Below are 14,031 nucleotides of genomic sequence, written 5' to 3'. Positions count from 1 at the left end.
TTAAAAATTATCCCCGACAACATATGAAGTCCATTGCCAAGCCCTTGTGTTAGTGAGGGGGACACCCACTCACTTGAAGTATTTCCGTCAGCCAGCATTTAGTTCCTCCGTCAAAAAGCATTGATTAAGTACCTACTATGTTCTAGTCAATGAGCTAAGTTCTGGAAATACAAGAAAAGTTAAAAGATAATTCCTGCTCTCAAAGAGTCCACAGTCTAATGGGGAGAGGACATGTGAATTAATATGTATGGGATAAATTAAATAGAATCACCACAGGGAGGTTACTGGTGGGGTATTGACTGATTTAGGGAAAAGCTTCTGGAGAAGGGGGGATTGTGGGTCGGAAGACGTCAAGGAGGCTCAGAGACAGCTGTGAGGAGGGTGACCTTCCAGGAATGGGGGTGAGGTTCTTTTTTTTAAAACCGAGTCCTTTGGAAGCCTTCAGCTGATACCAAGATCTTAGCACCTGTTCTCACTGCTCTGAAGCTTTCCATCCCCGATCTGTCTCGATTTATCATTTCTCCTGGTCTTCAGTCTTATCCAGCTCAGTCACCAACCTTCTTCACCCAACTCAGTGCTATATTTTCCAAATATATTCCCATTTTCTTCATTCTTCAAGGGATCACTGCTTTATGAGGAGAATGCAGCTAGTACCACCATCTTTCCCTCACTCAAGCTCAGGTTAAGTGAATAACCCAAAGTCTCACAGCTAATAGATGACAGTCAGATTTGATCCCCAGACTCTACCCTGAGATTTAAAGTTCTCCATGCTCTGGCCCCTCATGCCTTTATAATATTATTATTATTTTTTTTTTACTAGACCTGTGATTGACTAGTGCAGGGAACTCTGGGTGAAAAAACTCACTCCCTTTATCAATATACAGTCTTCCATAGTACCCTAGAGGGAAGAGAAGTTGCTCAGTAGCCTGTATGTGTGTGAGAGAGGTCTTAGAGTTTCCTCTTCCTAGTCCCTACTTCCTGAGATTGTTACACGGATCAAATGAGATAAGGAAGTCAGGAGCTTTCCTCAAAGGACTAGTTGCATATTACCTGTTCTTAATCTTCTTGATTCTAAGATCATCTCTCCATGCTCTGTGTGCTAGAGGGATTAAATTTTCTGCCTTCCTCCCAGTGCAGCCCACCAGCTCAGTAAGGGAGTCCCCAGCCAGATGAAAATGTCATGGGGAAATGTTTAGCAAAATAAACCAAAATACAGTACAATGTGTTTAATGCTAATCTGTGGTTTTCTAAGTTAAGGGAGGCCATATTGCCTCCCTATCCCATCCCATCCCATCCCATCCCATCCCATCCCTTCCCAATGCCAGTCATGTAGAACCATATAGTGGATATCTCAAGAAGTATTAGTGCCATTTAAGCCTTTTGAAAACTTTTAGACTTGTAAAAAAGCTTTTTTTCTTCTAAAGCTTGGGACTACATTGAGCCTTCAGGATACCCTGCAAGTAACTGATGGTTACTACCTTTTGTAAAGACCGTTGGTCCGCTTACTGAAGCTGGTGCAGTCATGAATATTGTATGCTTACTCTTTTGTTTCCAAGGTTATTTCTTTAAAATCTTATGCTTTTAAAAGATTCAAAGTAATCCTTTAAATGTTTTACTTTGTAATGTTCCCCCTTTAGGGCCTGGTTTGAGATGTCCTGTTTCTAATCACAATACTACGCAATAGCGTACCATGTGTTTTGGGTTCTACTCTCTACCTGTATGCATTGATGTTACAAGTAACATCTATATGATATGTGTATGTCATGTATATATGTCCTGCTACATATTTATATGTTATTTTTTTCTCTTTCCTCTCATTGATCCACACCCATGGTCTTTAGGCCGGCCTGATCCGTACAGACAGCAGCGAATACTTCATCGAGCCTCTGGAGCGGGGTCAGCAGGCAAAGGAGGAGACTGGGCGGGCACATATCGTCTACAGCCGGGCAGCTATCAGACTGGAGAAGGCAGAACCCCAGGGAGACCTCCACAATGAAGGTAGGGCCTCGGGGAGAGGGAAGTGAGGGAGGAGATGGTCTGCAAGGAGAGCAGCAATAACAGCTAATTGTCCTATAGCTTCTCGGACTTAGAGAATGGTTTATAGTGTCGGCCAACCTCATATTTATGAGAGCCCATGAGGTTGGAGGTGCCGCCATTATTATTCTCACTTGACAGAAAAGCCACTGAGAGCCTGTGGAGTGAAGTGTTCCAGGCCCTGCAGCTTATTAGCAACAGACCTGGGACCGAATCTGTCCTTCTGCCCTCTTTCTCTTACAGAATACGAACCCTGGTCTAAACCACACTACCACATCCCTAGGGGGCAAATCTCAGGCAATGGGCCTCTTCTCTCTGGTCCTTAGGTTCTTTATCTCAAAAATGGGAATAATTGGTCATGATAAATTTATCTTTTTAAAGATAATATATTTCTTTCTGTGCCTTGCTATCTTCCCTTTTTCCTTTTCTTCTCTCTTCTTCTCTTTCTTCTCTCTCCTCTTCTTTCTTTCTTTCTTTCTTTCTTTCTTTCTTTCTTTCTTTCTTTCTTTCTTTCTTTCTTTCTTTCTTTCTTTCTTTCTTTCTTTCTTTCTTTCTTTCTTTCTTTCTTTCTGTCTTTCTTTCTTTCTGTCTTTCTTTCTTTCTGTCTTTCTTTCTTTCTTTCTTTCTGTCTCCCTTCCTTCCTTCCTTCCTTCCTTCCTTCCTTCCTTCCTTCCTTCCTTCCTTCCTCCCTTCTTTCCTTTCTCCTTTCCTTCCTTCCTTCTTTCCTTCCTCCCTCCTTTCCTTTCTTCTTTCCTTCCTCCCTCCTTTCCTTCCTTCCTTCCTTCCTTCCTTCCTTCTTTCCTTCCTTCCTTCCTTCCTCCCTCCCTCCCTCCCTCCCTCTCTCCCTTCCTTCCTTCCTTCCTTCCTTCCTTCCTTCCTTCCTTCCTTCCTTCCTTCCTTCCTTCCTTCCTCCCTTTCTTCCTTCCTTCTTTCCTTCCTTCCTTCCTTCCTCCCTCCCTCCCTCCCTCCCTCCCTCTCTCCCTTCCTTCCTTCCTTCCTTCCTTCCTTCCTTCCTTCCTTCCTTCCTTCCTTCCTTCCTTCCTTCCTTCCTTCCTTCCTTCCTTCCTTCCTTCCTTCCTTCCTTCCTTCCTTCCTTCCTTCCTTCCTTCTTTCCTTCTTTCCTTCCTTCCTTCTTTCCTTCCTTTCTCTTCCTTCCTTCTTTCCTTCCTTCCTTTTTATTTCTTTCCTTCTTCCCTCTCTCTCCCTATTTCTCTCCTCCCCCTTCCCCTCTTCCACAATCATTATACATGAACACAGATTATTCTTTGTATCTTGTAGAACTCTTCCCCTCTAAGTAGAGATTTAGAGGTCTTAATTCTTTCTACTTGCCACTATTATGTTTTGAGGGACCTGAATGGATTTGGGGCTTATCCCCATCTGTGTAACAATGACTTCACTGGAACAAAGGCTTCTTGGCCAATAGATTTACACTCCTCAATGACTTCTTCCTTTTCCACCCTTAGGATGAAGGGTTTTAATACAGAATTTAAGATGAGGCAATCTGGTACCATGGAGAGAGCTCTGGATTTAGTGTCTGGAGGATGGAGCTAAGCTTCTGACTTTTGTGCTTCCTAGGATTGTGATGGAGGTCCAGTCACTTACGCTCCCTGGACCTCAGTTTCTTTATCTGTAAAGTTAAGGGCACAGCCAGAGGACTCCAAAGTCCCTTCCAGCTCCAGGTCCTCAACCCTGTGACTAAATGCCCATAGTCACCAGGGTTTTGTGGCACCTTGTGTCCTCCCCTTCCTTATCTGCTCCCTTTTATTCAGCTTTCTCACCATCACTTTAGATCCAATAATAACAGCTGACATTTAGATAGTTCTTCCAGATTTTGCTGAGGGCTTTTTACCCATCACCTCATTTGAACCCCATAACAACACTGCCAGGAAGGGACTACACACATTATAATAATTATAGCCCCTTTTCCCAGAAACCCATTGAGGGTCAGAAAAGTTTAGGTATCTATTTGTGGTCTCTTAGCTGGTAAATATCAGAGGCAAGATTTGAACTCAAGTCTTATGTATCTACTATCCCATGCTGCTGTTCTATACCAGCCCTCTTCCTGTCATCAGTCAAGAAACATTTTTGTCAGTTAACAGGCATTTATTAAGTGCTTCCTGAGTATCAGGGACTATACTAGGCCCTGCTTGTCATTTCATTCTGCTCCATGTTTGGGGGAAATATGCAGACCCTTCCCATTGCTGTTTCTCCCATTGTTTGTCTTTTCTCATCTCTACCTTCTGCAGAGCCCTTTGATCCCTTTAATTCTAACATGTGAGAGTTGGTCACCTCCCTAAACAAGGTCAGGGACCCTTCGAAGGATCACTTGGGGAACCTGCCACTTTCAGTGGTCTTGTCACTTAGACCTCATCCTGCTTTGCAGTCATTGGCTAAGTGCTGGCCCTAATGGAACCTGGCCAGGAAGTGCCTTTGGGCCAGAAGAAGGTGTGAAGATTTATTTATACAGAGACATGGCAATCTTCTAGAACAGACATGCTCTTTCTTGAAACTAGTAGCTTGGGAGTGGCTGAGGATGAGATTGGGAAACTCACGGAAACCCCAAGGCTCAATTGCCTCAAAATAGAAGTCTTTTCACAAAGTACCAGCTGCTCTTTAAGAGTTGCTAATAAAAGAGGGGAAAGCTGGAGACGTGGGGAAGGTCTTTGAGTTGATGAGTGAAGGGGGAGTCCTGAGTGGCTGATCTCATCTCTTTGGGATGGCAGGTGGTTCACTTGGGAACTTTCCCAGAAGGCTGGTGTTCAGGCTGAGAGCCAATCTTGGGACTGGGTGATTTGTTCCTGGGGCTAAATCAGTTTACATGCTTTTCTGGTAAAAAAAAAAAAGGCAAATCATCATCTCCTTTGGGGAGAGGGTAGCTCTGATCCTGCTGATTGGACTCAATGAAAATTGTCCCGGACTCAAGAATCAGAAGATTCTTAGCTTAACTCTTAATATGTTCCAGACATTAAACAATTCACACTTCCTTGTGCTTTGATTTCCTCATCTGTGAGATGGGCATAATTATAGTTACAGTAACACTGGATAGCTGTAAGGATCTAGGGTCATAGATTTAGAGCTGGAAAGGATCTTGCAGGTGATCCTATTCAAATCTCCTGTTTTACTGATGAGAACACCAAGTTACAAGACAGTTGGATGACTAGGCACAAAGCTACTGGCAGAGTCAGCGTTTAACCAAGGGGTTCTCAAACTAAGGCCGGCGGGCCAGATGCTGCGGCTGAGGATGTTTATGGGTCCGCCAGGTTATGACAAATGGGCTGAGGGGCAGAAACAGAGTGTGAGTTTTTATTTTTACTATAGTCTGGCCCTCCCACAGTCTGAGGAACAGCAAACTGGCCCCCTATTTAAAAAGTTTGAGGACCCCTGGTTTAACCCAAAGAAGGTAATGTGGAAGAAATATTTTCTAAGCTGAAAATGATATGTTAAAATAATAATAATTGATATCCTATATTATATATAAATATAATAAACATTTGTATTATATTTTCTGACTGATGTTATATTTGATTCTCACAGATGCCCTGTAAGGTAGATACAATGGGATTAGCATCTCAGTTTTGCAAATAAGGAAACTGAGGCTCCATTTATGTTCTTGGCCACAGAAATGACAGGGCACGGGAATAAAGTGCAGGTGTCTTTTGACTCTAAGTGTATTACTACGCCTCCTGTATCCCCTGCCCCTGGAATTTGAGCTTATTATCAGTTATTATTGTGATGACAATATTCTGGAGCTGGAAGTTCAGAAGTCAGTAATCTAATGGGTCCCCGAGCAGAGGTTGCTTGTGTCTTTCTCGTATGGGAGTGTCTAACACACAATTAGTAGTTAATCAATTTTTGTGGACAGACTTAAATTGTATTAAATTTGTTTTGCGTTTAATTAATTGGGCATATGTTGCACCCGGCTTCCCTTTCTGAGCAGAAAGCGATCTTTGAGGATGGGAATACTTTTGTTTTTGGTTTTTCGTGTGCAGTACCTGGCCTATAATGGGTGTTTATTCAGTGCTTTCATTGAATTGAATTGAAGAGGAATCATTTGATGGCATTCTTGACAAATGGCCATCCAGCATCACTTGGAAGGGTGCTGAACTTAGAAGTCAAATCCTGCTACTCACTACCTTTCTATCTTAGTTTCCTCATCTGTAAAATTAAGGTCTGGAAGATCCATTGCTGCTCTGGATGTTTCTGTGACCTTCAGTGATGGAAAACCAACCATCCAATGCCATGGTCGTCAGGCAGAGTGGGCAAAAAGAACTCCATCAGGCTAAATGAGGGTCTGAGATGTACGGAAGGGTGATCTTTTCCTCTCCTGCCGTTTCTTCCCCCTCATGTGACCACTGCTGCCTTCCATCTTACTTTGAACTTGCAGTTGTGGGCTCAGGGGATACCGTGTTTGAATTTGCCAAAGACTTGGCCACCAGCCTACAACGCCACTTCTTTAGAAAGAAAAGGGAGGAGAGGCAAAAGTAGGGAAAGAATTTCTTGGACTCCCACCTCAGGCTCAGTTATTTTCAGGATGATGCTGATGAAGAGGAGTGAACCTTAGGCCAAAGTTAGAGATGGAGGCGGGATGCCAGAAGGGAATTTAGGTCGGAGTGCAGCTATATTTAATGTTCTCTACTGAGTCAAAGCCTTCTCACTGTGGGTTCCTGGTGGTCTCCTTGTGTGTTGGAAAAAGACCCTCCACATCTGAACAAATAGGCCTATTCCCCTGAGGCTGAGAGACCAATCATCAACTTCATCATATACTTTAAAGATCTGGGGCTTTGATGAAGCACTCTGTGCTTCTCTGAGTGTCTGATTTCGAGCAAGGAAGACTCAGTGCCTGCAAAGGTGAGACCCAGGGAATCAGGCCTTAGTGACCCCAACTGTAGAACCTGAAGCATCGTATGCATCTTAGTTCTTCTTCTTAGTCTGTCTTATAGAACACCAGAGCTATGAGGGATGTGAGAATTTAAAGGCAGAGCTTAGAGAGACCTTGTTATTTTTTAGTCATATCCAACTCTTTGTGACCCCATTTGGGGTTTTCTTGACAGCGACACTGATTGGCCATTTCCTTCTCTAGCTCATTTTACAGATGAGGGAGACTGAGGCAAACCGGGTTAAGTGACTTTTCCAGGATTACACAGCTAGTAAACGTCCAAGACTAGATTTGAACTCATAAAAATGAGTGTTCTGATTCTAGGTTGAGTGCTTGGTGCACTATGGTGCCCCCTGGTGGCCCAGAGAGACCTTAGAACAACATGCCAGAGCTGGAGAGAACATGGAGAATCCTTAGATTTCTCTCCCCATCCTGACCTAGCACCAAATGTGACTGCTGACCATAGGAGTTAGCTCCCGGCTCAGGTCGCCAAAGCTCCTTGATGCAGGTGGTCTCTGCCTTGATTGGACCGGAGGCTTTCTGTGGGGCAGCTGCCAAAAAAAGGGAAAGGACCCTGGCCTCCAGGACATGTGCGTTTCCCAGCTGGAGGATTAGGGAACTTTGCTAGAGCAATGACAAGCATCCAGAGGGGACCCTTGGTCAGAGTTATTGGAGGAACTTCAGGCTGGGCAGGCAGCTGCTGTTCAGGGTGGGTGTGTTCTGCATCCCTGGACACTCACAGGGTCAGGCAGCTCCACGTCCGGAATGTGCCACGCCTGCGCAGCCCTTCTTGGAGAAACACTGGTTCTGGCCAAAAATAACTTAATGGTGGTCCTGCTCAGAATGAATGAGGTTACTTATTTCAGCCCTTTGGGGAGCCGTGATGTCATCAGCTCTGTCCACCAGTTATAGAAGACAGCTTCATTTATTCACTTATTCAACAAGCATCTATTAAGTCCCCACTATGTGCCAAGTCTCTTAATAATAGCCATATTCTAATAGCATCTCCTAAGTACCTACTATGTGTCAAGTCTCTTAATGGAAATATTCTAATAGCATCTCCTAAGTACCTACTATGTGTCAAGTCTCTTAATAATAGCCATATTCTAATAGCATCTCCTAAGTACCTACTATGTGTCAAGTCTCTTAATGGAAATATTCTAATAGCATCTCCTAAGTACCTACTATGTGTCAAGTCTCTTAATAATAGCCATATTCTAATAGCATCTCCTAAGTACCTATTATGTATCAAGTCTCTTAATGGCAATATTCTAATAGCATCTTCCAAGTACCTACTATGTGTCAAGTCTCTTAATAGCCATATTCTACCAAATGTCTTATATCTTATATCTGTTGGTCATGGAACATTGTAGTTCCTGAAAATTTAAACATGAACTGGTCAGGAAGGACAAGGGAAAGGCAGATATGGTGGGTGTGAGCAGCCAGCAACACACACCAAATTGAGATGTTTGAAGAACTGAAGTCACTGATGTCAGCAAAGGAATGTCTGACTGAGAGAAGATGGGTAGATCATGAGGCAAATGCTCCTTGGGTACCCTTGTAAGGTCAAGAGAAGTGAAGAAGGCCTCTTGCATGTTGGGTAGATGGCTTTGGGTGAAGGTAGGGACAAGAATCAGGAAGGATGGTCAGGTGTGGATTGGTGGTTATTGCAGTTTATTGGAGTGTGGCATCCAATGTTCATTCATTTTTGCCAACTAAGAACCTACTGTGTGCAGAAACCTCTGACAAGGATTATTACGTTCCTACCCTCCTGGAGCCCACTATCTACAGGAGAATATGAGACATACCCAGGTACTTCTAATGCTCAATGGTACCTATCTTAGATACCATCTTTGTATTTTCCATACCTGTCACATAGTGGATATTAAATGTTTGTTGATTGATTGATAAATGCATTAAAGAGGTAAGCAAAATAAAGTGTGATCCAAGGAGGATCCCCAACTTGGGGATGAGGAAAGGCTTTTGTGGAGGAGGAAGCATTTGATTTGGGTTCCAGGATAGGCAGAAATTCAGCGAGTGAAAACTGAAATGAAGGGCGGGCATTCTAAGCACAGGGATAAAACTGAACAATTTTCTGGGTGGAAAAATTCAGAGCATGACAAGTAGTCCAGTTTGGTGGGGACTTCAAACAGTGTTTGATGAGGACTAATATGAGCTAAGGTTGAAACATGAGTGACATCAGATTGTAGGGAGCTTTGAAGGCCAGACTAAGGATTCTGAACTTTTCTTGGTTAAGGATTCTGAACTTTCCTTGCTTGGAGGTAGGGAACCCCTCTAGAGACTGTGCATTGTTGTGGTTGAAAATTTTCATTCCATGGTGACCAAGCTTCTTTTTCACTGAGGGAAACAAAAATAATTGGCTTACATGGTATCCCAGTACTTCATACCTAAATAGAAACAGGAGATAGATTGGCTTGTGTGACATGGAGCAAGGCTAGTTCACTGAACCAGAGTGTGAAAGGTAGGGAGGTTTCATAAGCCTGGAAGGCCCATGGATGGGCAGCCTGCACAGGTCAGAAGAGATCTTTGAGACTATCCCATTCAACCCTTGATTTTATAAATAGGGAAACCGAGGCCCAGAGAGTGAAAATGAGAAATTCAAAGTGATAGAGTAAATGAATGACTGAATTGAGATTCAAATCTGAATCCTGGTTCTTATCCCCTTGCATTTTATCCCATTACTTCAAAGATATGCACCTTAAGGCCAAGAAGTGGATCTGAACCCTAATATTTGTCTGGTCCAGAGGAAGTTTCCTGACATGGATTTTTGGCAGATCTAGAACCTAGGAGGGAAGTCTATGTATGTGTGTGTGTGTGTGTGTGTGTGTGTGTGTGTGTGTGTGTGTTTGTGTGTGCTTGTGTGTGTGTTTGTGTGTGTGCTTGTGTGTGTTTGTGTGTGTTTGTGTGTGTGCTTGTGTGTGTTTGTGTGTGTTTGTGTGTGTGTGTATGTGTGGTCATGTGTGTCCTGAGGTGTGGTTAAGCCTTCATGCTGTGCTGACCATGGCCTTTCCCCTTTTGCAGTCCCAGACTTTGGTCCCAGGGAGCTCCCCAACCTGCTGGACTCAGTGGCGGAGCAACTGGGAGAGGCCCAGAGAAAGCGGCGTCACGCCAAGCCGGGCGACTACACCATCGAGGTGCTGCTGGCTGTGGACGACTCGGTGGTACGCTTCCATGGCAAGGAGCACGTCCAGAACTACGTCCTGACCCTCATGAACATAGTGAGTGAGACCCGCCTACCTTGGGACTGGGAGAGGGGTCTGCAGCCTGTCAAGCAAGTCAGGTACAGGGAGAAAAAGCCAGTTGATAAATAACTTCTCTTGTGACCATGTCTCTTCTGGGTGAATTTTGTTCATTCACTTATTTATTCATTCATTCAATAAGCGTGTATTCAGTTTCTGCTGTGCTGGGGGTAAGGGTGATGGAAAATGTAGATAAGGCAGGGTTCCTGCCTTCTTGCACCTTACTCTCCAATAAAGGGACAAGTCAGGAATCCATGGTTATAATACTTCAGACCACATGATCGATCGATCAATCATTTATTAATTGCTCTGTGCTAGATGCTGAGGGTAGAGACAAAAATGGGAATCACTCTCCTACTGGGGGAGGGGAATGAGGGCACCAGATACCTGAAAAATGAGAAAAGAAGACAACCCTCATGGGGATGGGGATGGGAGGAGGAGGAGAGACCAAGAAAGGAGGGAGCACAAATTGGACTTTCAATGAGGGGGAATTCAACAGATGAAGCATAGGAAATTAGGTCAAGAGCTGGAAAATCATCTTGTCTGACCGCTTCACTTTACAGGGAGGGAAACAGGCTGAGTTTGAGTGATTTGACCAAGGTCACACAGGTAGTTGCAGAGGTCCTCTGGCTATAGAACCCATGCTCTCTCTCCCGTACTTCTATAGCGATATAGTGTCAGAGACATTATGTCAGAGAGAGAGGTCTGATGGTCTGATGGTGCATGTAACATTCCATACCCATAGTCCCCTTCCTCTGCAAAGGAAGGAATTACTTTCTCCTGTCTTTTCCTCAGTTTCTCTCTCCCTTGATACTAAAGACCTCTGTTCCTGTATTTTTCCTCTTTCTTCTACTTCCTTTCCTTCCCTCCCTTCTGACACTTCTGGATCACACCTGGAATCCCACCAATTCCACAGGCCAGAATGTTTCACTTGGATTAAAAAATGGAATGAATTGTGCACAAGGCCCCAGGGATCCCCGGCGGAAGCAATCTATGCTTCTGCTGCTGCTCTCCATCCCTTGGGACATTAACTCTACTTGGAGTGAGGCAACTTCTTCTCTGGTCAGCTGCTAAAAACCAGACACAGGCAATATCTGGATACCAGATGGGACTCGAAAGTGAAATCCTCATTAGATCTTGGCAGGTTCTGCTCCAAAATCAGCGCTTATTCGATTTCAAGGTCCGTCCTAACTGGGAGTTAGGAGCACAGGAATTCAGGGCTTGTTGCCAATACTTTACTGATTTTTACTTTACTGATGAGTATTTATCAAAGAGGGCATTTAGTGAAAATGACCAGAGAGCTCAGAACTCCATCATTGAAGTTGCCTCCCCCACATCCTTACCCCTTCACCCTCTGCCAGCTAGAAACAATGTACACTGATGGGCAGAGGCATGTGACAGAGTAATTCCTACTCAGCTAAAGTAAATTTGTTTCTAATGGTTGTCACTTTAAAGGACTGACAGTATTGAAGATGGCCATCTCATGGACTGGAGTGGGTAAAATCCCCTCAGCCCACCCCAAGTCGAGTTGGGCAGCAACCCAGAAATCCTTCTCATTGGCAGCTTTTTCTTTCTGGTACTCTTTTTTGACTCCATGAAATGTTATGATGAAGTGTGGCCCTTTGGTGGAAAAATCTGTCCTTCATGGAGTGGAAGGCAAGAGTCAGTGCTTGACCGCCAGCCCAGAATCTATAAATCACAATCCACGTCCAAGACCACACAGCTGAAAGCTAATCCTATTAGTGTGAGACCAAGGAGGGAGGAGGAGGGACTCTTACCCTGGAAACTGTCTTGGGGAAGACTGAAAGAGGAAGGAAAGAAAAAAAAAAGAAGGAAAGAAGCAGCATCTAATGAGCTGATGACCTGGGTGCAATGAGGCAGGCTTGTGGGTTGTGGATTGGCGGCAAGCCCGGGGGTCGCTGAAGGTGAGCTCTACCTGAAGAGTACTCTGTTCTAGACAACAAGATAATGACAACTCCGATGATTACAATGCTTCCAGACCTCCAGAGTATTGTCTTTTCACATTTATTCTGAACTTGGCAAGCCTCAGCAGGAAGACATTACAAATAAGAAAAAGAAAATGATTGTACGTGAAGCCATATTTGCCTCCATTTATTGTCCGTTAGAAGAGTCTCTGTTCTGGACATCACTGCCCTGTATGTGTTATCTTTCCATGAGGGAAAGGACTGGTTCCCATTTGTCTTTGACCTCATCTGGCAGTGCCTTCTGTAAGACTTGGTATACCAGGAGCTGTCAAACTACGGCCCGCAGGCCAGATGCAGCCGCTGAGGACGTCGATGCTGCCCGCCTGGGTTATGGCAAATGGGCTGAGGGGCAGAGACAGAATGTGAGCTTTTGCTTTTACTATAGTCCGGCCCTCCCACAGTCTGAGGGACAGGGAACTGGCCCCCTATTTAAAAAGTTTGAGGACCACTGTGGTATACAGTAAGTGCTTATGAATGTGTCTGAATCTTTGTTGTGATGCAGTGTGGGATCAGTCTTGTGATGTTATGGGTCCTCTTTGAGAACAAAGGATGAACAGCAAAAAGATCTGGGTTCAAATCCTGGCTCAGCCATTTATTAACAGTTTGACCTTGGGTTCTTCATCTATAAAATGTGGATGACGATGTTCTACCATCTCACAGTGCTTGGTAAAGTGTAAGGACACTATTAATCTGAGATCTGCCTACCTGTCATTTCCACCCATGATGTCCAGTTCTGCCCCTCGGGGCCAAGCTAAACAAAGCCAATTTTTCTTCCCACCTAACATCCTTTGAATCCTGGAAGATCAGTGGATTCAGAGTTGGATAATGTTCAGGTACCAGATCTTCCACTTAACTCCCTGGGTGACAAACCTTTTAATTAGTCCTCAATTCTCTTATCTGTAGAATTAAGGAGAATGACTAGATTACCCCCAGCGTCCCTGCAGCTCTAGATATATGATATGAATCCCATCCTCCTCCAGTCTTTTCCTCTCCAAGCCAAATATTTCCGACTCCTTTAAGCACTCCTTATATGATACAATCTCTAGGTCAGATTGCCCTTCTTTGGATTCTGTCCAGCTTATCATCACTCTTCCTGTAATATGGCATATTACTGAACTGAGCACTATACCCTTCCACCTAGACACCATGCCTATGTTAATTTAGCCTAACACTGCGGCAGCTTTTAAAAAAATCTGGTATGATGTTGACCTTGAGGTCCACTAAGACCCTCAGGTTAAGATGTAATGTATAGGAAAGGCCAGAAAGCAAAGAGTTCTGGTAGAAGCCTCTGCTAGAACAGCTTCTTCCATTGGTGAAGCCTCTGAATCTCAGACAGAAGAGCCAGCCAGAGCTGTCTAGCTTGTCAAGAAGACTAAGGGGAGACATAAATATTGTCATAGATTTATAGCTAAATCACCCTGGAGGTGATTTAGATCAACCACCTCATTCTGGGAACTTCCCAGGTGTAGACAGAACTCTTAAGATGAGAGAGGCCTTCAGAAATTTGCTCTGCCCAAACCCTAATGATTTTAGCTTGAGTTATGCAAAAGAGCTGGAAAAAGCTATTTGGTGAACTCCACCCTACATACCAGACTCTGCCCATACCATCTGTCTCTTTTCTGTATTTTTTGGGGGTATGTTTGGGGTGAGGACTGGTGGAGGGGGCGGCTAAGCTGATGAAGACCCAGTCCTTCCTCTCGCGACCTGTCTTTGAGTCCCCTGTTACTATCTCTTGGAGAGGCTGCTGATCCACATGGGCCTAAGAACAAATCCTCTTCTCATCTGGTCCCTGGAGTCAGATATGCCAGAGATTTCCCAAGCAGGGGGGTCCTGACCATGATTTAGGAGATAAGAACCGGGGAGTTGTCTGAGACTC

General features: G+C 44.3%; 1 protein-coding gene across 1 annotated transcript in view; it reads left to right on the top strand.

The window, feature by feature from the left end:
* ADAMTS14 (ADAM metallopeptidase with thrombospondin type 1 motif 14) overlaps nucleotides 1-14,031 on the top strand; it is a 109,573-nt gene that overhangs the window by 41,773 nt on the left and 53,769 nt on the right. Inside the window, 2 exon segments of the mRNA XM_074296528.1 lie at nucleotides 1,842-1,998; nucleotides 9,953-10,149. Of these exon segments, the coding sequence (XP_074152629.1) occupies nucleotides 1,842-1,998; nucleotides 9,953-10,149 (354 nt within the window).

This window comes from Sminthopsis crassicaudata, chromosome 2 (assembly GCF_048593235.1).
Source record: "Sminthopsis crassicaudata isolate SCR6 chromosome 2, ASM4859323v1, whole genome shotgun sequence".
Classification (NCBI taxonomy): Eukaryota; Metazoa; Chordata; class Mammalia; order Dasyuromorphia; family Dasyuridae; genus Sminthopsis; species Sminthopsis crassicaudata.
Note: the sequence above shows the minus strand (reverse complement) of the source record. Positions and strands in the feature narration are given on the sequence as shown.